General features: G+C 42.5%; 1 protein-coding gene across 1 annotated transcript in view; it reads right to left on the bottom strand.

Annotated features, from left to right (window-relative positions):
• Window positions 1-23,977, bottom strand: part of plekhh3 (pleckstrin homology, MyTH4 and FERM domain containing H3) — a 41,224-nt gene extending 17,247 nt beyond the window's left edge. Inside the window, exons 1-4 of the mRNA XM_049562393.1 lie at window positions 23,352-23,977; window positions 18,268-18,323; window positions 7,834-7,928; window positions 1,190-1,372 (exon numbers count right to left, since the gene is read on the bottom strand). Of these exons, the coding sequence (XP_049418350.1) occupies window positions 1,190-1,372; window positions 7,834-7,928; window positions 18,268-18,323; window positions 23,352-23,486 (469 nt within the window). The 5' untranslated portion in view covers window positions 23,487-23,977. The remainder of the gene's footprint in view (window positions 1-1,189; window positions 1,373-7,833; window positions 7,929-18,267; window positions 18,324-23,351) is intronic.
• Between the last annotated feature and the right edge of the window lie 700 nt (window positions 23,978-24,677).

The raw sequence follows: 24,677 nt of genomic DNA, 5'->3' as shown, positions 1-24,677 counted from the left end.
GTTCTCTGCACGGGACACCCCGCATGTCTAGCGTGAACACCCCCCCTTGACTTCCTCTCTCAGTTTCATTGAGGATCAAAGGTCAGCCTGTGAGGAACCTCAGACCACGACAAAACCAAACAACATCAGTTATTCTATAGATGAATTAGGACAGAAGTGTTAAACCCCCTCAGTGAGTCTCCCCTTGGACAGCTTGCAATAAAAGTGAAAAAAGGCGTACTTCCTCCTTGTGCAGAGGAAGTATTAGACATACCCCAGGCAGGTTGGCCTGATCTGCAGCCCCACGTCTGTTATCAGCCTTTCCTGCTACGTGACTTGGCACCATGTCCTGCTTTGTTTAGGTTCTTGGTGAAGTACAAACCCAAAATTAAGAGGTTTTACAACTGAGATTATGGCGCAGTTGTATTGCTTTTGCCTACTTTGCACCTGTTTGGTGACCTTACATTAACTCTGCTGTAAAGGGCCACTGGTGCCAAAGATGGAAACCTTAAAGGGAACTAATATTTCATGGTGACAACCAGAAAATACACAGAGGAAGTAAATATTTCATGCAACTTTCACTGTGGTTTAGAAGGAACATAAAGTTATTCAGTAGTGAAACAGCCAGGAGAGCTTGTGACAAAGGCACTATTGAAAGTGCACATCTGTCCAGAAAAGTCCCCTGGCATACTGAGTTAGTAAAAACTATGTTTGGGTTTGGGTTTATACAATAGTTTGGACATTTTAAGTGGTTTGGTGAAGTCAGCAGGACATAATCCCCTCCACTGACAGACAGACAGGCAGACAGATGTAGACAGAAAGCGACATGTTTGAGTAATACAGAAACTTGAAAAAGGACAAGTCATCCCTGTGTCTCTTCCCGTCTAGCAAAGACTTAGATGCCTTTTGTTTCTTTCATTCCAGAAAGGGAAGGGAGATGCCCCCATTGACAACTCAAATGTGAGGTTTCCAGACCAACACAGCTGGGGCTTCCCAAACTTACTCAGAATTACAGTACTCATGGGAAGGGAAAGGGGACCACAAGACATCACTTACATATCAAAAAACTCTGACCAACATACTAAAAATGTCTAAGATCACATCACCGCACGGGGAATTCACACAGGTCTTACTGGAGTGTACAGAGATTACAGGCAAGTATACATGAGTGTGAGTCAGCTATGCATCAGCCTGTCTGTGTGCCCCTCACCCGTTTCCTTGTATGTCTGCTTGTCTGGCCAGATGACAGAACAGAGGTTGGTGAGGACCAGTGTGCCCAGTCTGCGGGCTCCTTTCTCTGGTCCGGTGTAGTAGTCAAGGGAGTCCTGGCTCAGCACGAACCAGTACCGACGCTGCTTGATCCAGTTGCCTCGCACCTCCCGCAGTAGCCACCCTTTAAATAAGACACACGTCATACAACAAATCAACTTCAAAATAAAATAGCGCAATGTCTCTTACTAGTGGAAATGCAATGATTTTTTTTGATAAATTGATTAGTTGGGAAAAAAAAAAAAAAAACAACATCTATTTAATAGATTTATGGTTTAACTCATCTTTTTAAACCAAAAAAGCTAAACATTTCATGATTGCATGTTCTTAAATGTCAGAGCCTGCTGCCTTTTCTTGTCCGTTTTATAGTTAACTAAATTTCTTTTGGTTTTGGACTGTTAGTTGGATAAAACAAGACAGTTGAAGAGGATCTAGACTTTGGACATTTTTCACTGTTATCTGATCTCTGACAGACAAAACAATTAAAATAAGATAGGGCCAAGCAATATATTACATTGATAATGTGATCTGAGACTAAATATCGTCTTAGATTTTGGATATTGTAATATTATAAGTTGTCTTCCTGGCATTAAAAGCTACATTACAGTAAAGTGAATTTTTCAAACTTACCACACTGCTCTAGCTGTTCTTTTATTTCCCTTTACCTACTTAGTCATAATATCCACATGACTAATGATCATTTATCAAACAACATTGTGTAAATACTTTGTGAAAGCACCTATTGTCAACCCTACAGTATCGTCACAATATTGATATAAAGGTATTTCATCAAAAAGACTGTGATATGGGGCACTGAGTAGTTCACCTGGTAGAGCAGGTGCCCCATGTACAAAGGCGACATCTTTGCCACAGCGGTTGCAGGTTTCATTCCGACCTGCAGCCCTTTCCTGCATGTCATCCCCCCTTTCACGCTACCACTGTACTATCAAATAAAGGCCAAAGAGCCCAAAAAATAATGTTTAGAAAAAAAAAATAGGTGATATTTGTTCTTCTCCATATCGCTGAACCTTCACTTTGAGAAATGTACTTCATATCCTTACTTTAATTAACAAAATAAAGCCAAACTTATAGCAATTAATAGCATTTGTTTTCACTGCTTGGAGTCTTGGGGCAATTGTGCTAGCACGAAGATCACCAAGATGAATTATGAAAATGCATTTTGATTTAACTTAACCCATACTTTCCAGCACACCTACTTACTATGCTATCAGAGAAAGCCTTACTGTATGTGCACATTAGCTACGTGCCAGGACAAGCATTTCCCTTGAAAGGTCTGGTCGGTAGGTGGGCTAGTCATGGAGCTACTAAACCAGTGCTGCTGCACCATGTCTTCACTAAGAATAATCCCCAAGTCATGTAATTGTCCATAAAGTTTGTAGCAGTCTATATGAGACTGCCTTGTTGGGGTAAATACTAGGGGATAAAAATACAGCCAGCTAATGGCATAGGCATTAAAGCCTTCATGCAGCCAACATAATTACCACTTTAGAGGTTGACAGAGTGAGAAAGGAGGGAGAGAGAGAGGGAGAGAGAGAGAGAGAGATGTACAGGAACAGTGTGACAACGAGAGAGAAAGAGAGTAAAGCAGACATGCCTTCAGCCAGCTCGGCTCAGCTAGGCATGCCCATTGGTCTCGCCAGGCCTGGCTCTACTATGCAAGACTGTTGTGTTCCCAAAGTCCTGAGGGTTTGGAAAGACTGCAATAGCCCATATCCACTGTTCCACGGCTGTGAACTCCTTCTCTCCCCTCAGCTATGTGTGCAAATTGTTCCTAATAAATATTTAATCTCAGAGTGGATAAATAAACTTGTTTGGCAGAGCTCTGTCCAGATGCCGCCTGGAGAGAAACAGAGGGAGGAGGAATGCAGAGTCCTGATAGGAGGGTCACAGTTCATCCAGAGGGTTGATGGAGAGGCTGGCAGAGGACTGCACCACGCCACCTGGACAGATACCAGGCAGTAGGTGGGACTCTCTGCAGGGGCAGGGCACTGCCATACATGGGCAGTGTGCCACTGGTGGGGTGGCTGTGAATGTGTGTTCATATGGCTTGTGCATGCATATTTGTGAGAGGCTTTAAAGGAACAATTAGGCAATGTACCTTCAGCTTCCTATCCTGTGAAAACGGCAAATGACGCCACGCCAGCATCACAGCTTCCTCTGTGGTTAGAAAGCTGCGTGCCACCTGTCAGACAGCCCTCATTCTGCCTGCTTCTTTCTTCCCTCTGCTCTCACTTACTTCCCATTTACTTTCATCTCCCCCATTTCTCTTCTCTCCCTGTTGTCGTCCTTGCCTCAAAGTGGTTTTCCCAGGCAGTGCAAAGCCTCTGCTGCTACTCCAAAATAAAAATAAAGAGAGAGGAGGGGGGCAAAGGCTCAGCCTCTCAGGCTATGTTTCCTGTTTAAAAATGCTTCTATATGATATAAGTGGAAGGTTTGAACCCACCATAAACCCACCCAATATAGCCTAAAGCAGAAACCCTGGAGGTACTTAACACCACATCAGAGGGGCGCAGCATCAAAACCCAACGTGAAACGGATAAATAAAAACCATGAGGTAAGTCAGGCTGAGCTAGCTGACAGACTGGATGTGCAATGGGGAGGCAGACAAGCTGACTGGGTGAGAGGCATGGAGAGAAGGGCATGCCTGCTACCTTGACGCCTCTGTCACAGACATGGGATATCCCACAGATGCTGCTCTTTTTGGGGACTTTAAACAGAGCGATAAGGAAAGACAAAAAAAGAGAGAGACAGACAGAGAAAAGAGCAACACAGTCTCCTGTATATCCCTCCCATGGTCTCCCATCTGGATCCCATCTCTGTGGCCTGCTAATGTCTCCCCTGGGGGCCACGGCTCGCCCTTAATTTGTTTCATTTGTGACCCCTGACCCCCAATGTCCTGCCCCCTCAAACAAAGACTGTGCAAACAATCTCTCTCTGTGCATTTCCATCTCTTTACTGCAAGCCTCCTGTCAGTCTCTGAGTACTGAATGTTTTTTCTGTGAAGTTCTAATGACATTATAATGAAATGTAAGCATTGCAAATAAAATGAAACCTCACATCAAAGTTCAGTTCTAAAACTTGTTTCAAGAACAAATCCGCAGGCATATTGTACAAAAACAGTCCAAAGTCAGACAGGCATTATGGCAATATGGCTATTTCTTTGAAGTCTACACTATTCTTATTAAAACTGGTGATGACAAAAGATTATAGATCAGCTAATGGTGTCTGAAAGCTTTTCATGAATTCATATTTTGAAATTTTAACAATGTAAATGGACTTGCGAGATGAAAAAGCACTTTAAAGGGAGACAGATTTGCCTTTTAAATTTAATAAAACAGAGGTGTGGGCTCGAGCCATACGACATTGACTCAAGTCACACTTAAGTCACAAATTTGATTACTTTGGACTTGGCTTGACAAAATAAAAAAACAACTTGAATTTTGACTTAAGACTTTGACACCAATGACTTGTTACTTTTGACTTGAAACTCAACTTGAGCCTTTTGACTTAAAGCCAAACCGATATGGGAAGAAATGTTATTGACAATATGAGATGAGTTCAAGACAACAACACAGGACAGACACAAACAAAATTCATTCTGTTGTGGCACTGGTTAATAGTAGGGATGCACTGAATATTCGGTAACCGAATATATTCGGCCGAATATTGCAAAAAAAAAACCACATTCGATATTCAGTGGAATAAGTTAAAAGCAAGGCCGAATAATAGCGGCGTGTTTTGATAACGCAATCAAACAGCGTGCGGTGACGGCCAGAATAATATGTCGGCACTGTGGCGATATTTTACTCCGTTCGTCACGGCACTCGCATTTGCGACTAAACATAGTTTTGAGCGAGCAAAATAGGTTTAAATCATTCAGCACGCTGTGCGAGCAGCCTACAGATTTCAACCAGCAGCAGAAACAAAAGGCGAATCCCACCGATTGTGGGTTGAACGGGGGTCAGACACAGTATTCCTGTCAAATACGGTGGCCATCGGCTTACCGGCGACAGACAAGTCGGTTCCAATAATATCCTCTTCTTGGCGTCATGACTGACCAGAAGCACCTGAACAGCCGAGCCGGCCGAACACAGGTATATGACGTGTCAGAGGAGAAACGAGCCGTCCACATTACTCTTCGTGGCAGGTAACCGTCCACAATCCTCACCGCACTTTAGGGACTGTTCGTTACTTATGAAGGGACTTGTCAGGGGAGGAGGGTGGCTGGTTGATTCTTATTTTATTTATTTATTTTATTTTGATCCCCCCCTATGTTAATCACTGATTGATGCTGTTTTTGAAGTATGAATAAGTCAGTAAGTAATTTATTCCATTAAAATATCATTGATGTATTATGGAAAAGTGATTTATCTTTTTATAAATGACAAAAGGCACATTTGCCTCATTTTCGCAGTGGTATTGTGATACTACTCGGAACCATGATATTTTCATTGGTATCGCACAGTGGGTCCCAATTTTGGTACCGTGACAACACAAATCTGGAGGGGGTTCATCTCCAAAAATGAATGAAAAACTAAACAATGATATTCGGTATTCGGTACTCGGTATTCAGCCAAGCGTAATAATATTCGGCTTCGGCCACAAATTTTCATTTCGGTGCATCCCTAGTTAATAGTGCTACCCGAAGGTGCATGTCAGCATCACGTTTTTCTCATTATGTTTAGTTGCACTTATGGCATAGGACATGGGATTCAGGACTCAGGAAGTATTAGTCTTGACTTGGGACTTGATGTGGGACTTGAGTACAAAGACTTGGGACTTACTTGTGTCTTGCAAAACAATGACTTGGCCCCACCTCTATTATGAATAATAAATCAGACCTGAACATTATGTACAAGATGCTCAGCACTAAACTTTGTTCTCTCTTTGGGATCAAACAGAGTAGCAGTTCACTTTAACTATAAATCAGCAAAGGTATGCCAATAAACCACCATCTTAACATCTCTTTCTGTCACCACTCCATGGCTTTTACAATCCATCCTCCCACCATCAGTCTATATCTGTAATGTTTGTGGCCTATTTTAGATACTGGGGCCATATTAACCCCATGTAGCCTCAGGACATCCAGCTGAAAAGAAAAAAGCATACCGAACAAGGCCCTAATGGGGGAACTGTTGAAAACATATCCTTGTGCAACACACACAGATAAATGAGAGGGATTATTTGGTGCCCTGAGGTGTTGGGGTGGCTCCAAGAGTGTGGTTGGTTGGTTGGTTGAAGGATGGGGGTGGTGGTGGTGCAAAAGCTAAAATCCCAAGTGACAGTGTAATCAATTGCCCAAGGAAAGTAGCTGCCCTGTGTTTTGGAGGGAAACTCTTCTCCTTAAACAGCCTGACATGGACAGAGAGGGGACAGCAGTAAGGGAGGGGACACTAGCCGAGAGTGCATAGTAACTGCTGTCAGAATTAGGCAATCTGACTGCCGCCATTCCAAACTGGACGTAACTTATCCAAGTGCTGGCATATTACAGCTCCCTTTCAGTAGCGGGCCAAGAGGAGAAAAAAGGAAAAAAAATCATACAGAAATATCCTATGAGATCATTCCTCAAAAACATCAGACACCCAAGATGGCGCTCATGATGCCAGTAGCTATCCTTACATGAAGACACAGAGGGGGAGCAGCTGTGCCACATGTGGTCAGAGAGGGGTTGACTACAGGGCGACAACACAGAATGGAGCTGTGACAGTACTTAGTAGGAGAGAATTAGGGTAATGAAATATGTATTATGATTAATGGGAAGAACAGCACTAACCTAGCCCTGTACAGACCCTGTTTATTAATTGAAAGACAAAGTAGTAGTATCAATGCTAAGTGTGTAAAAGTAAAAAAAAAAAAAAAAAAAGTAAAAAATGGCCATCACAATTTCAAAAGCCCTGGATGATGTCCTCAGATTGGAAGTTTTGTCCATCCAACGTCTTTCCATAAGGCAAAGACATTCAATTTACATGCTCGTTAAACATGCTCACCAGCAAAAGTGAAAGTAAAAGCCATAAGGGCTAACCCCGGATTCACTCTCGTTTGGCATTTCGCCTCACTTTATTTGTGGTTTTCTGGCACTGTGTCTCTTGGATGCATGCTGCTTACGGTCTGGTAGCTACCACCTGATAGCTACCGTTTTATAAAGCCCCGACCTCACCTGAGTGCTGTGGCAGTACACACCCATAATGTCCCAAACACAGAAAATAAGGAAACACAGGCAGAGGGCAGAGTCTCTGCAGAAAATACACTACCACACACTTCTAGTGGGTCATAAATGATGACTGAGAGGGATTACTTCTGTATGAGTCTATACATTGTTTTTTTTATTTTTTTTTGGAAAATGCATAGTATACCTTTAATACAGAACAAATGAAAACAGCAAAACAGTGAATGTTTAGCATTTTTGCTTAAACAAATAATTGCTAATCAGAATTTTCTGTTTGTTGGCCAATTGATTCATAGACCTTTCATTTCTGCTGTAAGGCAATGCACACCGCAACTGAACACAACAGCAGGTGTAACATTGGCGTAATGTGCCGTCTTTGTTGTGCGAGTCAGACTCACCTTTGACCAGCAGTTCAGGCTCTTCCTCCAGGCCCATCTTATTCTTTTCGATGATCAGGCTCTTCATCTCTTCAGACACCTCTGAGACAGTGTGCCTGTGTGGAGCAGCAGAGAGAGAATGTAAATAACTCTGCTTCCCTCTCAACTCAAGTCTTCCCCTGACTACTCCCTCCCATTGGATAGCTAATTGGCCCAGAGACACGCAGTTGGCTGTGAACCCCCTCCATGTGACACTGTGCCAACTACAAGCCTCTCTGATACTCTTAGGTGGGGGTCACACACAGGGGGACTGGAAGAAGTGCCACGAATATCTGTCCTCCAGCATTCTCCCAGTTTCCCTCCCTAGCAGCACACAAGCACACAAGCACACAAACACACACTGATAAATACCACGCCACTGTGGACAGCTCGTCTCTCTTTTATCACTTTAGCCGCCATGCCGAGTGAGCGACTGAAAATAAACGTGACAGAGCGACGCCGGCCTGACTCCCAGCCAGCCAGCTCATGCCGGTCAGAGGAAGGCAGAAGGTTCAAGAGGTCACAGCACTGGATAATTAAAAAACAGAAACATCTAAAAAACATCTGTAAATCTGCTGAACCAATGTTCTTTCTTTCTCTCTTTAATGCCCCACCATAACATTTGCAGGTACCTCCACATACAATGATGCTTCAACATCTGGTCAGGCAATGTTGTGGACAAATTCAGACCGTGTTATCTCAGGCCAAGGCTCATTTCCAGTCTTTTAGATTGTTTAGAGGTTTTATCTCTCCTCATTTATTTATCACATCACTGGTTTATTTTCTCTATTTCTTGGGTCTAACTAGCATGTGTGGTGCAAGTGACAAACCCCTCCTTCCATCCTGCCCTCTTCCTGCTGGGACCATTGCTCAGGAAATGAATCAGGCACTCCCTTCCAGGGATATTTGGCCTCCTGTTACCAACTCCTTCGTCAGCTGATTTATGTCCTTATTGATCTGATAATTCCGGATGGTTCCTCCTCACGGAAGGCAGCAATAATCAATGAGTCCATATATAGCCTTATCTGATTTGGCTCGGCTTACATGACTGCAGAAACTGTTTCCTGTCTTTTTGTGTGCACTGACCTGATCCTGTCTATACCATGGTTTATCATGTTGACCTCTGTGACATTACTCTCAAATAGTGCTGCCTAATATGCATAAAGAAGTATTTCATGGCATGAAAGATGGTCTTTTCATAAAAGTGGACTGGATATGTGCAAGAAAGATGCAAAAATTACCAATGCAAAGACACTGGTGGTACATGACCAGAGAAAAAAGAAAAAAAATGAATGACAGAATGCAATGCGCCACACCGGACCAATAAACCCACTGATGGGTAATGTAATGAAAGCTTGTCTGTTTAGACACTGGAATTAATATGGCAGTTGGCTGATAACAAATAATCACAAATTACAATTGAAGAGTAAGCTAAAGTATGTTTCTGAAAACAGTTTAGGCAAGAAATAGACAATGCAGTGACAGAATCTTGGTTCATATTTGATCAGCACTGTTTAGTTTTACTGTTCAATCTCAGAATTTCTGCCTGTTTTTACAATACAGTAAGGCAACCACTGTCTGCTCACAAATTCTCATACTACAGCCAAACAGTGTACTAAAATATGTTTCTGAGGACATTATAGGCAGACATAGGCAATACAGTAACAGAATCTTGGTTCATGTTTGATCAGTGCTGCTTAGTTTTACTGTTTGATCAGATCAATTCAACATACAGAAATGCTTAAGTTTTGAGCCAGCAAAAATCTGAATTTGAGCTGGGAGATGAGCAGGGAGATTTGGGAGCTGGTACGATGACCATAATTAATTTACACATACTACCCACATTGTTTTGACAAAAAGCAGGTTGAAAATCAGCAAGTATCCTTTTAAATGCATACAGTTTATGAAATGTATTTGTACTTAGAGTAGATCCTGATGGATTGGCATCACTCTCTAAATTAAGCTTATCTTCAGACACAGTGAAACTCTATATTGCTGGCCAGTTTTTCTCTATGTGAATGTGAACTGGTTCAAGGCATCACCAAAGAGCAGAAGTGAGAAGGAGAGAGTCAGGATCCTGTCACATTATCCGCAGTCATGCTGTCTAACTAAGCCGGCTCGCCTGCTACAGCAGCAGCCCTCAGGGACCTCTGACAGTCCCTGCATCCACAGACCCCACTTATAGGCATTAAAATAAACACAGAAATGTGACGACGTCTCTTATTTGAGGTTGTTAATAACCCTTGCTGCATAACGGAGACATGCATGCAGACAGGCAGAGATAGCCTAAATGTTGCCTAAACGAGAGAGGGATTAGATCTATAGAAAAACTATGCCTCGACTGGAAAATATTGCCTGCTGTGCAGGTGTTTATGTTTCTTGGATTATTGCTATTGTCTGTGATGGGCTTGCATCCAAAATGTCAAGAGCAATGAAAAACAATACTTAGACTGAGCTTTTAGATCTCAATTAAGTATCCACTAATAACTCAACTATGCCATTGCAGAGGTTCTAAACTTGTAAACAACTGGTGTAACCTGCTGCAGGATTTGCACAGTCTTGTAAAGATTAAAGAAATGAGTCATAATATTGCAGTTGATTGAAGGATCCTTGTGCTACATTTTGGAGAAATACTCTTGGAGTTCAAAATAAAAGTTCGCTCTCATATGTGCTGTTTTCTAAGAAATGTTGGCATTTTGCCATATCGCTACCACAGACAGAAATCTGTTTTTCTTCCCCTAACTGAACTGCCCCCATCTTTTACCTGAAATACTTCATAAGTCAACTTCAGTATTTATTTTAGGTCATGTAGATGAGGAGGAGGGAGTGAAAGGGGAGGGGAGTACAGGTCCAAACCCAAGTTTTGACCTTTAGCAGCACAAACCAGCTTGACCTTCAATTTAAATGCTGCTCTAGTGGAGTTAGTTTGACCATTGTGTCCAAAAATCCAGCCCAATGTTGATGAGGGGACTTTGGATCTCCACAGCTGTCCAGCAGCCCTAAAACCCTTGCTACCACCCCCACATTCCCAGAAACCCCAGCAGGGGCCGTGACGGTGGGGCCTTTAGTGGGCAACTTCCTGTGGAGAGCAGGAAACAATTTGACATGGGGATTAGACAGCACGAAGAATAGAGTGCACATCTACACGCAGCTCTCTCTCTCTCTCTCTCTCTCTCTCTCTCTCTCTCTCTCTCTCTCTCTCTCTCTCTCTCTCTCAAAAATCAAGGTATCTCTTCTGCTCTGTGTTTTGGGGTCAGGTTTGAGATCAGCACACTGTGGCATAGTCTTTTCTTTTAGAAACAGAAAAGTATTTTGCTTCAAGTGTAGCTAAGGAAACAAATAAAACATCTTCACAGTTATCTGTTTGTGAAAGTGAAGAGTAAAACATCGCTCAAGCCAGACTTACCAGCTCAACCTAGCAAATATACTGCTAGCAAAGTAGGAGTCGTGAAAATGAGAGTCAGAATTGATGTTGAGAGAGGACAGGAGACATTTCCCTATGTCATACAACCACATAGATCTGATTCTATAATCTAAAGCACATATTTACATCCTGTGCAGTTGTGAGTGTAAATGTCATCTAGCTCTGAACAGAAATGAGAGACTATATGGTGTAAAGCCAATGAGGCACTCCGATTCTGTGTGATTGATATGTGGCTGAGGAGATGAGCAGTTCAATACTCATTTATCCAATACTAATTGTCACCACTAGTTTGTGTGTGACCTACTTTCCCAATTTTCCACAGACAATACTGCCACGCATCCCAATAATAAATCCAACTTATATTGCCCCCTTCTCTTTATCCTACAAATTATTACGTCATATTGATCTGCCAAAGTAACTGGCAGTATAATGATACATGATTAAATATCATTATATGTTTTATTTCCAAATCACTAATGACACTATAAACACACTCCTGCATAATTAAAGATCCTGAACATCCATTCAGGTACCTTCAGTTATATATAGCTAACCTCTGTTCAGGTTTAAATGGGTGGGAATTTACAGTACTGAGAAACAGTTACATCAAGTTGCCAAATTCCTTGTATATGAAAGAGTGATAAAGGGGTACATTGTTCCGCCCTTACTAAGTGCATCAAAACTAAAAGGAGGGTCAGGGAGATGTCAGTCATGTATAGTCTGTACATGCCCACACAGTCCTGAGAGGAGCCATAATGGGTGAAAGCACCTGTGTGGCCATGAGGTTGGGTGATAAGCTTTTATTAGCATGAAACCAGTGTATTTCAATGGCAGTACACTCAAGCGTGTTGAACTTTTAGCATTTAGAGTAAACTCACTACATGTAAATCTTGTCCATCATGCCACCATCCTTGACCCTGTTGTGTCTTGTCACTGGCGTTATGCAGTTATTGTTGAAAGTACAACTTCCAATGATCAAAAATAATTCAGAAAGCACTTCTTCTGCCTGCTTATGCCACGTTCACGTCAGATCATTTTAACTAGATTTTCATCAGCCCTCAAGTTGCCATTCTGTGTCAGACATATTAGGAGTGATCATCTTTATCAACGACTCAAGATATACAATTAAGAATTTTCCTAAAAAACAATTTACACACTCATACAGAAGTAATCCCTCTCAATCACTACTTATGACGCACTGTATGTGGTGGTGTATTTTTCTGCAGAGACTCTGCCATTTGCCTGTGTTTTCTTATGTCTGTGCTCTGGACGTTTATGGGCGTGTACCCCCACAGCACTCAGGTGAGGTCAGGGCTTTATAAAACAGTAGCGACCAGGTGCTAGAACATAAGCAGTGGGCATCCAAAAGACACAGTGCTGATATATGCAAATATTGCAAGGCAAAACGCCAAACGAGTCAATCTGAGGTTGGCTTTCTTTTACTTTCACTTTGACGGCATGCGTATAGACAACCAGTTTGCTTTCCATTACACTAGCAACTACCAACAACAGGACACACTGTATTTTGTTTTCCATAGTTTCTTCGGTTGTTCCTCCATCCACCATTTCCCCTACAGGGGATAATAATGACAAAGAACTAACATTGATACTCTTTGGTATCTGGGGATAGCTACAGATAACTACAGGTGAGAACAATAGTGCTATCCTCTTGCTATTTTAGTAGCACAATAGTTGATGCACTTTTTTTGTGCAGCGAATCAAACCTTCAATTTCCCAAGAGATTGTAGTCGGTGGCAGACAGCTTTGCATAGTGAAAGCGAGGCTTATAGGGAACCAATCAAAACACTGATAAAGTCATTTTTTAATAGCCATTACACTGCATCAACATTTACTTCATGATGATGAGGAAAAGCAAAATTTTCATTCTAATTGGCTGATTATTTTTTAATTAATCAATTACTAGTTTGGTCTATAAAATAGTGAAAAATGGCAATTCTGATTTTGCAGCGTCTAAGCTGACGTCATCAAATGTCTTATTTTGTCAGACCGATGACCAGCACCTAAGAATATTCAGTTTAAAGCATCAATTCCTCACATTATTAAAGAGACAATCGGCCTATGTTTGGCATTTTTGCTCAAAAAATGTCTTAAATGATTATTTGTTTACCAGAATAGTTGCAGCTTATTTTCTTCCAATAGCTTAATTGTTGCAGCTCTAGATTCAGCAAATTTAAAAGGAGCTATACACAGTTTATTTGTTTCTGGTTTCACTTGTTAATGAATGCACAACACTGCAAAAGCAGCTAAGGCTAACAGTGGGGTAACAATATGTGAACACAGCCAAGTCTGAATAAATGGAGATTTTGCTGTTCCTCCCATTTTACTGACATTGTGTGAATACATTATTATCAAAGCGACAGACTGACTCAAATCAACAGCATATGGACTCTTCCTGCTGTACATGCTGAAATACAGTCATCACATTGATGAGCATATTGTTTGCAGCCCTTTCATGGTGACAGTGATGGTGACACACTTAAATCCACCAAGTACAAGCAGCACAATGAGTTTGTGAGAGTCTGTCTGGTGGTGGCTGCTGGAGCGATGAGTAATTGATTTCATCCCAGGGTCTAATCAAAACGCCGAGACGCTAATTAAAGTTAGAAAAGGGGTGTCCTTGCTCTCGGGCTCATATGACCGCAGTGTATGCAGGGGAGACATGTTCAAGCATACAAAGCGGGTCCTTGTGACCACAAGAACATCCACAGTTGCAAAAATGACCCTTGTGCGGATGTGTTGCAGAGATACTTAGAGATTTATGTGATGGACAAAACGCCTGGATGGGTCCAAAAAGGCATTTAAACAAATGACCTCAAAGTAACTGCCTTTTTGTTGATGTTTAGGCCCATATGACTGTATACAAATACAGTCAGCCATACATCACACTATACAGTTTATTAGACAAGAACAGAGGATAAATAAAACTATCTGAGACGACCTTCATAAAAATACAGTGGGTCATACTGTAGCATTAAATAATCAGTTCCTCTTTGTAGAAATCCATTCCTCCCTCTCAAGTCTCTATCCCCCCCTCCCCCACATTGCTTGGACTGGCTGCATGGGCCTCTGGCTGAAGCTGGGCTGGTGGGAAAATGGGAATGTGGTGATTAAGACTGGGCCTATATGACCTCCCAGCTAAAAATACGCTGTTTACTCAAGACCACTGCCAAGAAACTCTGGACTCGGCAGAGGGGAGAGGAAAAAAGTCATGTTTTGAGAGAGGAGGAGGAGGGGGGCGTGTGTGTGACAGGAAGTCTGAGTTTGTGACTGAAGGAGAGAGTGTTGATTAGCAAGAAATTTTATGATTAAGACTAAAGTGAGTTCTCAATTACTCTGATGGTGAGACTTAGCAACATGAATTAAACGGAGCCAGTGTGTGATGGATGGTTGAAGACAGGCCGACAGACACTCAGACAGGCAATTACCAGGGGGCCCACTTCTCAACTTTTTCACAAACACCCACGTTTCATGCACACAAACACACACTCTGTCTGACACACACTTAAATTGATACACATGAAATACAATGCTAAACTTCGGGCTCCTTCTGCCATTGCCCCACTGAAAAAATGACTGTCAAAGCATAAGGTGTGCTAATGAGAAAGCAGATGAAACAAAAGGTGAGAAAGGGAGATGGAGTCCACTTTGCTTCTGGTACAGTTTGTACTCTGCTCTGTCCTGGCTATGAGAAGCAATTTAAGAGTCAGGAAAGTGGGGATAAAAAAAAGTGATGATGTAAGACAGATTTGAGTGTGAGCACACCAGGAGGGGGCAAGCTGCTTGGCACATTGTGCTGACTGAGAGACAGACAGGGGAGATCCCGTGCTGTCTGCCTGCAGAGATATGTCCATCACCCACACCCTCAGTAAGCCACTTGTGAGAGGTCAGTGCAAACACACAACAAGTCTATTACAGGACTCCTGAAGTAGGCCAAACTAATATTATTATTTGAAAAATGTGTTCCCAGCCTTTCCAGATCAGTCTCTGCAGCTACACATCAGTCAATTTATCAGTGCTTGAATGTGCAGATGTAATTAACATTCATATGGTGTCGGAATAATCTAAAAAATGAATTAAAAACTGGGAAACTTAACATGAACGCCCCCTTAAATCAACTCAGAAAGTCTAAAAACTTTTGGTACATGAGTGGTCAAGCTGATGTCAAATATGCAGAAACATGTCATATGGAAATTCATGTTCAGTTTATGGTAATTAAGTTCTTATAATTGCATGTACATTTTTTGCTTGTGTAATCTGAAATATGGTATTAGGTTGTAACCGTTAATTGCTGTCAATGAAGAGTGACCTAGATTAGTAAGTAAAAAGTTGTAGTAGTAGTAAAAGTAAAAGTTGTAGTAGTAAAGTAGTAAAAGTTGTTCAGGCAAAGCATTTTTAAGGGACGTACTGGTGCAGTAACACGTCTCATTTAAGTGCTCTGAGCAATAAAACACACATTTTCTTTATAGCATCAATGTTGTTTCCACATTATGTCTTAAAGCTCATGAACACACCAGTCAAAAGAACGTCTTTCCAACTCAAAGTATGGGACCATCCCAGGGACACGAGTGCAGCATCACATGCATGTCGGTGCTCATACACTCAAAGTTCTCGATTCTGTCTATCACAGGTTTTTTAGATTTATTACAGGCGACAATTTTAGAAATCATCATTGTATCCTCTATGAGAGGGTAGAGTGGCCATCACTCAAAGGGAAGTACTGAGTCACAAAGCTATCCTTAATAAGCAACCATTTCATTCATCATCACTTTTAAGAGCTACAAATATGGGATACCATACTTGTTCTCAAGACTGTATTACCTTGGATATTCCACATATGAATAGAGAGCTGTGAAAAACTGCACTCACGTATTTCACTCATCATGGGGGTTAAAACATAATAATCCACTGTATTGTGGTGTGTTTGATATAAGTCTTACTTATCAAAGTAATGTCCAGTTAAACCAGTGCAGACCAGTGTTAGATATCACATTTATAAAAGTCTTATAAAAAAAAAGAATTCTCAATACATGCACACATTTTAAAAAATTATATGTACAAAATAATCCAAAATTTTTCACTGTGTTACTGAAAATGTACACTAGCTTGTTTTGTTTCAAATTAAATTCTTTTAAATGATGTTTTGATCACACTGTGTCTATATGTGTTGTTCTTTTATATGAGAAAAATACTGATAATGAATAGAGCTGATTGTGCATGTGCCCTGCAGCTGTGTTTGTGTTATATAAATCCTCTTGGAAGGCTCAAAACACATAACACACAAGTTATGGTATTTTCAAAATTGCGCGTGACTATGAGTGTATACTCACATATGATGTTAGCATACTGTATATTGTTAGTACTTAATTATAACCAAACATTATAACCAGACCCCTGATTTGGCCCCCACTCAGATGTGTTTTAACAGAGGCCAGTCTATTTCCCTCCCTAACCACATCAGGCCAGCAGCATGACGAATTAACTGAGCATTACCATATTAACCTCAGTCTAGTAGGACAAACATAAATCTCTCCAATTCATCACCATCACATCTGGGGCTGTTATTCAAACTAATAGTTGAGAGTAATGTCTCCTTCTGGAAGGCTCAATTCAATAGCTCGATAAAAGTACAAAGAAAACCAGCACTGCCCTGCCTGTTACATGAAACTGAAGATAAAAGGATATGGCACCATTTGCTACATCACAATGCCCAGACTTATCAGAGCCTGGCTTGGCTTTTCCTCCATACAGCTGAACTTTTGGGCGTGTCCATTCACTGGCCAGGTAATGACCAAGCACTACACTCTCTAATCTTTGCACTCAGTGTAATGATTACAGCCAGGCTTTTAACACACTCCCTTCAAAACCAGTAGTTAATTATGCCATGTGGCCTGGGGCCACCTCCACTATAATGTAGAAGTGTCACACACACGCAGGCACACACACATCCGAGCCACACCTTTTCTGGGAGTGCTGCTGAGGTAGGTCTGAGTCACTTAGTCCAGTTAGCCTGCCTCTCTCCTAACTTCTTCCCTTCCTTCTTTCCCTCAAGCCTTAAGAAACAGCACGTCCTATATGACTGCAAAATGTCACAACTTCAGCTCCTCTACCTATTTCCTGATGTAGCTCTTGCCTTGTTGAAAATTGTTGCAGACCCTCTCTCTATCCATTTGTGGTGTATGATAGTCCTACAAGCCGAGCTCTGTGACTCATTGCCTGTGAGTCGGCAGATGTACAGTAGAGATTGTGGATGAAGGGGGTGGGGGTGGGAGTGCTGATAAGGGCACGATGCCAGAGACACAGTGGAGCAGAGCCTGGCTACATCACTGTCTGAGATCACAGCCCTGCACTAATAGTCTGGATCCAACCCTCCATGAATCACTCCTTTTCACTGGCATTAGCATTCACTTGTCAACCACATGACTGTTTGAATTTCATTATTCGTGAGACGCATAGTGGTTCCTTGTGACTGGAGGTTTGAGTGTAAAACTAGCAAAGTGATTGGATTTGTCAATCTGGAAGCTGGATAGAGTTAACCTGTGATTAGACATAATCATCTAGGTTGAGAATTGAGGTATTATTGGCCAATGTGGCCCCAAACAGTCTTTGAATGGCAAAACTCAAACAGTCAAGGGGTTGATGAGTGAAAGCTGACAGTAGCATGATCCACAAGCAAACCCCTGCAGCTTGAAATTGTTGGATCATCTGTCAATACACAAGTCTGTGCTGCTTGTTCGTGTACACATGTGAGCATGTGTGTGGATTTGAGGTCAGGCACATGTGTCATGACGAGGCACATGAGGAGAGCCCCATGAGAAAACACGCTTTTAGATGAAGTGAAAATCAAGTGATTGGCCTGTGCTTACCCATGTGCCTTACACAGAACTCCCCAACACTCAGAGGAAGTATAATAAGGAACTATTACTTCCTAAAATTCAGGTAAAAAAAAAAAATCTGTTTATGTCTGTCCTTACCCATTTGTTCCATTGGCTGTGCGAGTTGGTTGAGAAACAGTCACTTCAGCTGGACTCTGTAACAGAAGAGAGAGAATAGGGTAAATAGATGATCATGCAACACAAACAGTAGTCTGTCCCTAGAACTAGTCAACAGGTTGGAGTGATCCCTCAATAGTTTGCCTTCAGTGGCCATGTTACAGTAGAGCATGCAGCCGCTCTTGGCAGTCTCAGCACATAGCTGCTCTGTTCCTGTAATGCTTGGCTTTCACTTGCAAGGGGTGAGCTGGTGGGGAGAAATACGTCCTGCAAACCAGGCGCATTTAATATAGGGGTGGGGAACAGAGGGATCATTTGTGTAATAGCTGCGTGCACCCCCAACCAGCAAACCCCAAAATGATTTTATTCAAATCAGTGATTTCTCTGGGAAAGGTTGTTAACCTAAAAATAACCCTATGCTTTGAGTTTGCACTCATAACAGAAACTGTTGCCTTCATCTTTTCTATCCACATGTTTATAGTGTCATAAGTTGGTGGGAAAAGGCTGTTGGCTTGATGAAAACAAGTGGGAAAGACAAAGAAAGCTCTGGAGGTGGACTGTATAAAAATAGCACTTTGTATACTAAAATTGTGGTGTACTAATGTTGATCATTTGATTACCACAACTACAAATTTTACACATATCAGTAACTAAATGTTAGAGAAGGTATTTCTACTGTAAGCCAGCTACACATATCAAATCCCTCTTTCTTGGAAATCAGTTTTGTGTGGAAACTGGAGTTAGTGCTTCTGCTGACTACAAATGGGGCAGCCACTGGCAGACACGTAAAATCAAATTTCATGGGTGGAACAATGGACTTTTCATTCCAGGGCTCCCCTCGTAAGCAGAAGATGGGAAAGGATGCTTCCTTTCACAGCACTCAGGCCCCTGGATTCCCAGTGTGACCTTGGAAAACCCCATCAGACATCAGAGCTTGCCTGTGTGCAATTTGGACTGATTCCCTGGTGTGCAGGGCAATACTGTGTGTCCCCGTGGCCTGACTTGTTGTCTCTGTGAGCCACAGCCTTGAGCCAGCTCTTGTGGCTACCCCAGCCCAGCTCGGGGGTGTTGGCCTACCTGAAACTCTATCCAGGTCAGCTCTGGGCCCCTCACAGTTCACACACCACACTTTACTACTGGTCTAACCAGCCTAAGTATAGCCCTTACCCTGCAAAAAAGAGTCTACTGCTTCTTTTTGGACTGCTCAGAAATAACAAAGAAAACATGAACTGCAAATTTATAGGCTAGTATGGAATTTGTGTTATATTTATAAGACAGATGGACTCTGGCAAATGAGGGGAAAGATGAGGGTTTGGCTAATGAGATTTGATTAATGTTTAACTCAGGGTGAGGTACTGTAAATGTCAAACCAGACAGGCAAGAATAACTGAACAGTGTCAGAAAGCAAACTGTGTATGGAAGAGAGTGTGTACAGTAATTCCCTTTCCCTGTCAGTTCACCATAAATGATTTAACCAAGCCAACAGACCCGGAGTAGAAAATTCAGACAGACAGCCACGACTTAAAACAACCAAATCAATACTAATAACATCAATGACTGCACAGCTGTAATTCCATGATAAAAACTAATCAGAGGATCAATAAACTAATGGGTCAGGTAGATCAAGTTAAAAATATTTTGAGTAATTCGCCACAAAACATGACAATTTACAGAAAAATAGGTTTCCAATAGAGTTAATGGGCTGTGGGATGAGGAACAAGGATAGCGTGCGATGCAGAGCCCTGGCAAAAGCTCTCCCTTTGGACGGGCAGGGGATGAATCATTCCAGACTAGAGCAGAGCATGGAGGGAAAGAGGGAAAGATGCCGTGATGTGTTCGTTCCGTGGCTGACTTCCGCTCTTGCCCCCACCCCCACCCCCACCCCCCACCCCTCTCTCTCATTCTCTCTCTCCCTTCAGCTCTCCTGGGAGGCTGAGTAACCAGGAGGAAATGCTTGGGCTCCGCCAGTGTCGGCCTGAAGACCAGATGTGTGGCCTGGAGGTGGTGAGGCAGAGACGCAACGGAAACCAAATATAAACCAGCGTACCGTGACACCTCTGAAGACAGAGGGCAGCAGTGACGGTTAATGGGACCTGCTCTCAGCAAGGCCCATTTGTTCCAAGTAACAGGATGTGCTGTGGTGCTCCAGCCCACACTTACAACTGTGCCGGCCTAAACGCTCTGCGGTGCTAGTTTATTGGTAAACGTGACTTGACGTTGCATTATAACTGAATAAAGTCTGAGTGGAAACATGGAAAGAAGAGAGAATGACGGATGTCCTGTCCTAAAATTAGTGCCTTGCTGCCCCAACACTGGAGGCATTCAGCTCAGTGTGACTGTTTGGGCAGCTGTTGGAGAGCAGTTTCTTTTGAATGAGGACTGTAAATATGCAGGGAAAGGGCTCTGACATGGCCCTGTGCTCTTAAGGGCCAAGCCTACACAAACGTCAGCACTGACTCATGATTCCAACCTCAGTGAGAAAGAGTCCTGGCAAAGAATAGTGTGTCGCCCATGGTTTTGGTGCTGCGGATGCTACACATCGTGGCATCCTCTGGCAGCGTGTTGGAAAACAAAGCTGGAGACCGTGGTGAAGGTTTTGGATGTCTTCAGCGAGGGAGACTCCACCAGAACTGTGGGTTACTGTGGTCATCCCTGGCAGGAGCTGGATAGAGGCCTACTAAATGGGGTATTTCAGTGTTATGAAGCCCAAAAGAGACACACATACACCCAGGGAGGTCTGACCTGCTCACTGAAAATGTGGCTTGTCAAGCTCTGGACCAAATGGAGCTCTCTGGGTAAACGATGGAACGCAACCCTGAGGGGCTTTCCCTGGGATTCACTGTGGGCCATCTTCAACCCTCTGCCCGTTAACACCACGGAAACCCAAACAGTATCAGTTAGATCTGTATATTCTGAGGGGAGGGGCTGTGGGGTGCATAACGAATAGCGTTGTTTAAGAGGGGGGTCAGCTGATGATATTGGCTTAGAGTGGTTCAACTGTGGGTTTAATTATTGGTTCAGTGTGAACTACTGACACAGAGTTACAATACCCAGCATAAACCAGTGACACAGATCAAGAGGAAACAGGATTTGGGGAAGTGGGCTAATTACCTGCAAGTGTCAGGGAATCAATACCTTCACAACACCTGGGTGGACTAAAAACAAAAAAGTTTTGTTTAGTCCAAAAGAGCAGTTTACTATGGTTATTTGGTAAAACACTGTCAATTACATCAGCCAATAAAGAGATCCCTCCCATTAAGAAGTAATCTGATAAACTGAACAGGCCTAACCACATGATAGATTAGGACAGAATGTTCGTCAAAGGGAAATGCAACACTCAGATTAATACAGGCAGACTATTATCTTATGGCTTTTTAAGTCAATTCATATGTATGCATATTTACGACCAATAAATCAGTAGAAACAAGACTCTAAAGAGTGATGTAACTCCACTGTGGGGAACAGAGCTGATAATGACAGAGAAGTATTATGATTTTAAAATGTGTCTGTTTTGCACTGCCATACACAGTTAAAATGCAGCAGTGTCCTGTGCGACCTATCTTCTAGAGAGACTAAAGATAGGCCAGAACGCAATCAAAGTCACCGTCTCACGAAGCCACGTTCTTCTCCAAACAACACATCAACAAACCAATAAACCAACGTCAAACCCAAGCCACCCAGAGGAACACAATTCTGCAGATGGAGCACAGGTTACTTTTTAATGAGGGACCCGGGAAAGTTACAGGAAAAGGAGATCTCTGCATCTCACTTTAAAAGGCCATCAGGTGTCTCCTGTGGGACATGTTACTATGATCTTGTATTGATTGTGAATATGGAGCACAATTGTGTTACTTTGACCGCCGATGGCCGGGCAGATGGTACATTATGACCAAGACAGGGATGTTTGCCAAGAAGAAGAGTGCTACACACCAACACCTCTCTGGATCCCCCTGAGCAACAGATGTTGCTCTTATCTGGCAGTTGCTGGTAGACTTTTGTTGAGGCAATAACTGTGTAAAACTTATCTGTTCTCAACGTTTTCATGCAAATTGCAGAGGTGTTGCACTGGTTGGCTGCAAGCAGACAAAGCCCAGTAAGTAGATAAGCAAGTAGTGGCTCCAGGTGGTACACCTTTGATCTACAAGGCCATGGCATTATTGTAGGTCATGTCTCAACAACACTGAATGCTCAGATCTATGATGTAGAATAACACTTGATGCAAATTAAGCTTGAGTCAAAGGCAAAGGATTTCTAAGAACCTTAAAATTAGTGAATTTGATGTGAGGAAAAGCCCACAGTTCCAATAGATACTGAATGGTGATTTTTTTCTAAGAGACTGCACATAAAGAGCTGTACATTGGGTCATACAGATAGAGCCTACCTCAATTCGAGGCAACAATGCCCCCTCACAAGTGGGTGGACAATGCTGAACTCTCTGTGCCTGATCAGATGACTAACATTACAGAGAAGACAAGGCCACAGTCTTATTTGCAATTGAGCGGACGGAGGCCAAACACACAGGATCACTTCAACACACTGGGTTTTGCAGCTTGCATCAGAGAGTGTATGTGTGTGTTAAGTGTGTGCGTGTGTGTGTGTAAGATTGCTCAATGTTCCCCAAGCTTCCAAGACCATGCACCTAAACGTTAAATGGGACAGCAGCAGCCAGCAGTAGATTCTCTATCCTGCATCAGTGATAAGAGGCTTGCATTGAACATTTTAATTGCCACAGACAACAAAGTTAACAGCTAACATATGAATACTGTAGCGTGCAACCTTAAAATAAGGGCAAGCTTGTGTACACAGGTTGCATTGCTTATCACACCTTGAAGTTCCAGTCCATATTTACTTTTTAAAGGTAATCATATCAAGAACTGTAAATATATCTGTGAAAAACTGAAATTATGCTCCTGGAGTTGAGCCTGTTTTATGAAATGTTCAAAGTATAATGTGCGTGTCTACAGTCTCTACTTGACATTTAAAATGTGTAAAATTACGCTGTGAACTTTGTATGCAAAGTATTCATGCACAGGAGTTGCAGTCAAGCGCAGGTGGAGAGTTTTTACCCGTCCATTGGGAGTCAAGTCCTCCTTGTTGCGCAATTCAAAAGACTCTTCCTCCTCTTTCTCCCCATAGTCCCGTCCGAGCAAACTAAAGCCCTGCCTGCAGCACAGAAACCAGCAAACTCCTTGCAAAGGCATTCAAATGAGGTTAAGTGTGTCGTCTTCTGTTATCCAGGTCGGTGAATTCAACATTCACGGTGCTGTCTCGGCCGCAAGTAACTCCAAAAGCTGCGTGAGAGCATACAGGACACCGTCTCCATAGATATCCAGCGAGGAGGATGAAGGGTAGCATAAGCTTACTCTCTCCTTTCTGTCACAGAAAATGTCTAGAAATTGGCCATGACAGCGGTCATACTCCAACAAAACCAACAACAGAGGACCGGTTCAAAGAAAATTTTCCTCTCTCCCAGGACTCCTGCGCTCGGGACACCTTGCTGTCCCTCTTTTAACAACTTTACACGACCGAAGTAAAACAAAAACACATTTAGTGTCCAAAGCTGGCACTGAAGGTTAAAAACACACCGAGTTGAATGCGCTTGACAAGAGCGACACTGCTGCTGTCAGCGTTTTATAAACACATTTGGTGAGTAAGGTGAAAGTACACCTCTGTAAAGCACCGACTGTCTGACTTGTGAGCTTGAACAAAAGCGTGCTGCAGCTGGGACAGCATAGTGTGGGAGGAGCGATCTCGCCCACCGACCTCGCGTCTGACCCGTGATTGGCTGACCACAGACACTCCCCGAAATGGCACGCCCATGACACGCCCCTCCACACTGACAAAGTGTCACACGAACTTTGATGGTAGATGATAGTAATCAAAACACCATGCTGTCCCAGCAACCCTCATTTACCAGCTGCCTGTAGTGCTCATTAGTGAAGATATTATTTTAAATCACAGCTGTAGTATTTACAAAGGGAATTATACTCAACAGTGACTGTAAATACACTCAAATTATGCTTGGTCTTTTGCATTTCCTGCCTTGTCCTCTGAGTCTTATGCTATAATACTAGTACAGTACAGGTACAGATAAGAAAATCACACATCTAAATAGCCTTTATGTGTAATTAAAGGTCGAGTGTGTAGGATTTAGGGGGATATAATAGCAGAAATGGAATGTAGTGTTCATAACTATGTTTGCATAAGTGTATAGTCACCTAAAATTGTTTTTGTCAAATTAGACTGAGCTGTGTATATCTACATAGAGGACAGGTTCTCTTCCACGGAGCCATGTTGTTTCTACAGTAGCCAAGAATAGACAAATCAAACACTGGTTCTAGATAGGGCTATTCACATCTTTGTGTCAGTCACTGTAGTTCTCCTACATGCTT

The sequence above is a fragment of the Epinephelus fuscoguttatus genome, linkage group LG19 (assembly GCF_011397635.1).
Source record: "Epinephelus fuscoguttatus linkage group LG19, E.fuscoguttatus.final_Chr_v1".
Lineage (NCBI taxonomy): Eukaryota > Metazoa > Chordata > Actinopteri > Perciformes > Serranidae > Epinephelus > Epinephelus fuscoguttatus.
The sequence above is the reverse complement of the archived record's forward strand: the minus strand, read 5'-3'. Positions and strand labels throughout refer to the sequence as shown.